Raw genomic sequence first — 2,477 nt, forward strand, 5'->3', positions numbered from 1 at the left:
TTCCTTCTTTCCTCTCTTCCTTCCTTCCTTTCTTCCTTCTTTCCTCTTTTCCTTCCTTCCTTTCTTCCTTCTTTCCTCCCTTCCTTCCCTTCCTTTCCTCTCTTCCTCCCTTCCTCCCTTCTTTTTCTTACTTCCTTCCCCTCTTCTTTCCTTCTTTTACTTCCCCTTGGCTAGCACTAGATCCCAATTAAGAAGTCAAATAGTCCACCCTGATGTCACCAAGGGGCTGTCAAATCATTCTCTAGTGTTTGCTCTTCATGTCCCATTAGGTCCCTGTTGCTCTTGCTTCTCATTCTTCCCATTCCATATTCTTCCCATTGTGAAAGCTTTGACTGAAAGTGTGTGTGTGTGTGTGTGTGTGTGTGTGTGTGTGTGTGACTATAGAGTAGCAATATAGATTGAGTGACTCCCTGGGGGATCCCACAAGTAGGCTTAGTGAAATCAGGATCCTCTAGTCCAGTAGTTCTCAAAGGGCATGCTGTGGCATAGCAGGGCATTGTGAGTTTCTCCAGGGATGTCCTAATGGGATGACACTTAGACTTAGAATTAATTATATGTGCACATGCAGATTTCCTCTCTCTCTCATAATGCGCCATGCTTCTTTATGGCAAAGCATGGCCCTGTGCCATGAGCAAAAAATGTTTGAGAGCCACAGCCCTGTTTCCAATGGCTCCTGCTCACATCTCTTTCCCTGTTCCAGGGTGTGACTGTAATGGGCATTCAGAGACATGCCACTTTGACCCAGCTGTATTTGCTGCCAGCCAGGGGGTGAGTGGTGGTGTGTGTGACAGCTGCCGGCACCACACCGAAGGGAAGAATTGTGAAAGGTGTCAGCTACACTACTTTCGGAACCGCCGCCCGGGTGCTCCCATCCAGGAGACCTGCATCCGTGAGTGACTGCTCTGCTCTCTCTACTTCTCTCTTTCCACTGGGGTCCTCATGTTGGATCTGACCACTTCCATTTGGCACAAAGGCAGCAGGTCCCTAGGAAAAGCAGGGGCCTGGACTGTGGTAACTCTGTTAAGTACGCCTGGTGATAGGCTTAACCAATTGGTGCAGTGGGTAGAGTGTTGGCCTTGGAGTTAGGAAGAGTAGAATTTGAATTCTGCCTCAGACATTAATAGCTGTGTGAACCAACCTCAGTGTCCTTACCAGAAAAATGGGAATAATAATAAGACTTACCTCATAGCGTTGTTATGGGGGTCAAATGAGATACCATATGTAGAAGTGCTTTGTAAATCTCAAAGGGCTATGTAAATGCTAGCTATTATTATTATTAATAATAATTCAATAAGTATTTACTTAGCATTGTAATGATTTCCTGCCTCTTGGGGACTCTCAGCCTAATGGTTGAATAAAAACAGGGCCTTATGAAAGTGACTCATAAAGGCACATGTAAAAAAGTAGCTTTAATTGTTCAGTCATTTCAGGCTCTTCATTCACCACTTGGAGTTTTCTTGGCAAAGATACTGGAGTGGTTTGCCACTTCCTTCTCCAGCTCATTTGATAGATGAGGAAACTGAGGCAAACAGGGTTAAGTGACTTGCCCAGGGTCACCCAGCTAGTGTCTGAGGACAGATTTGAACTCAGGAAGATGTCTTCCTGACTCCACTGCTCCACCTAGCTGCCCAAAAAGTAGCTAGGGCTTCCATATCAGCACAAACAATGTAGTTATTGCCAAAAGAGCCTCCCTGAAGGAGCAACCTGAATCTGCTGTGTATAGTCAGTGATGGCTTCTTGAAGTGTAATTTGGCTTTTTAAAAAAATTCTGAATTTAACAAACACCAAATTGAATGGGCATTTCCATATACGTACCAGAAGAGCAGATTGTACCCAAATCTGCAGAACAGTTAGGTACAGTTTGCTTTTCCTTCTAAGTGTGTAAGTCCAACCTGAAGCTTTCAAGGCTGTTCTGCCTTCTCTGTGCTTCATTTTGGAGGACGTGTAGTTTTCAGTGGGGTCTGGAAGGAGGTGGTGGTTACAGATTGGCAGAGAGGAAGGGAGGTGGGGGCCAGTCTACTTTCTTTCTCTCTGCTTCACTCTTACTGTGGATCCTGCTTCTGCACCCTCTCCCCAGCTTGTGAGTGTGACCCAGATGGGGCAGTGCAGGGGGCCCCCTGTGATCCACTGACTGGACAGTGTGTGTGCAAAGAGAACGTGAAGGGGGAACGCTGTGATCTGTGCAAGCCTGGTTTCACTGGACTCACCTATGCCAACCCACAGGGCTGTAGTCGTAAGTTGGGGGCCAGGGCATGAGGGAGGAGGGCATTGGGAAGATGTGTCTCACTGGAGGTGGGGGAGGAGGTGGTGAGGTCTGGGGTTGGGGGACCTCATTTTAGCTAGATGACACAGTAGAAAAAAGCCCAGGACCTGGTACTTACTAACTGTATGACCTTGGGCAAGTCACTTAATTTCTTCTCCTCCTCTTTGCTTCTTCTTCTTCTTCTTCTTCTTCTTCTTCTTCTTCTTCTTCTTCT

The 2,477-nt window shown here is 46.6% G+C and overlaps 1 protein-coding gene across 2 annotated transcripts in view; it reads left to right on the forward strand.

Annotated features, from left to right (window-relative positions):
• LAMB3 (laminin subunit beta 3) overlaps positions 1-2,477 on the forward strand; it is a 66,301-nt gene that overhangs the window by 36,106 nt on the left and 27,718 nt on the right. For both annotated transcript variants that reach the window (XM_027871550.1, XM_027871549.1), the window contains 2 exons: positions 701-889; positions 2,078-2,233. In XM_027871550.1, the coding sequence (XP_027727351.1) occupies positions 701-889; positions 2,078-2,233 (345 nt within the window). The remainder of the gene's footprint in view (positions 1-700; positions 890-2,077; positions 2,234-2,477) is intronic.

Source organism: Vombatus ursinus, unplaced genomic scaffold (genome assembly GCF_900497805.2).
Source record: "Vombatus ursinus unplaced genomic scaffold, bare-nosed wombat genome assembly UNPS02014798.1, whole genome shotgun sequence".
NCBI lineage: Eukaryota > Metazoa > Chordata > Mammalia > Diprotodontia > Vombatidae > Vombatus > Vombatus ursinus.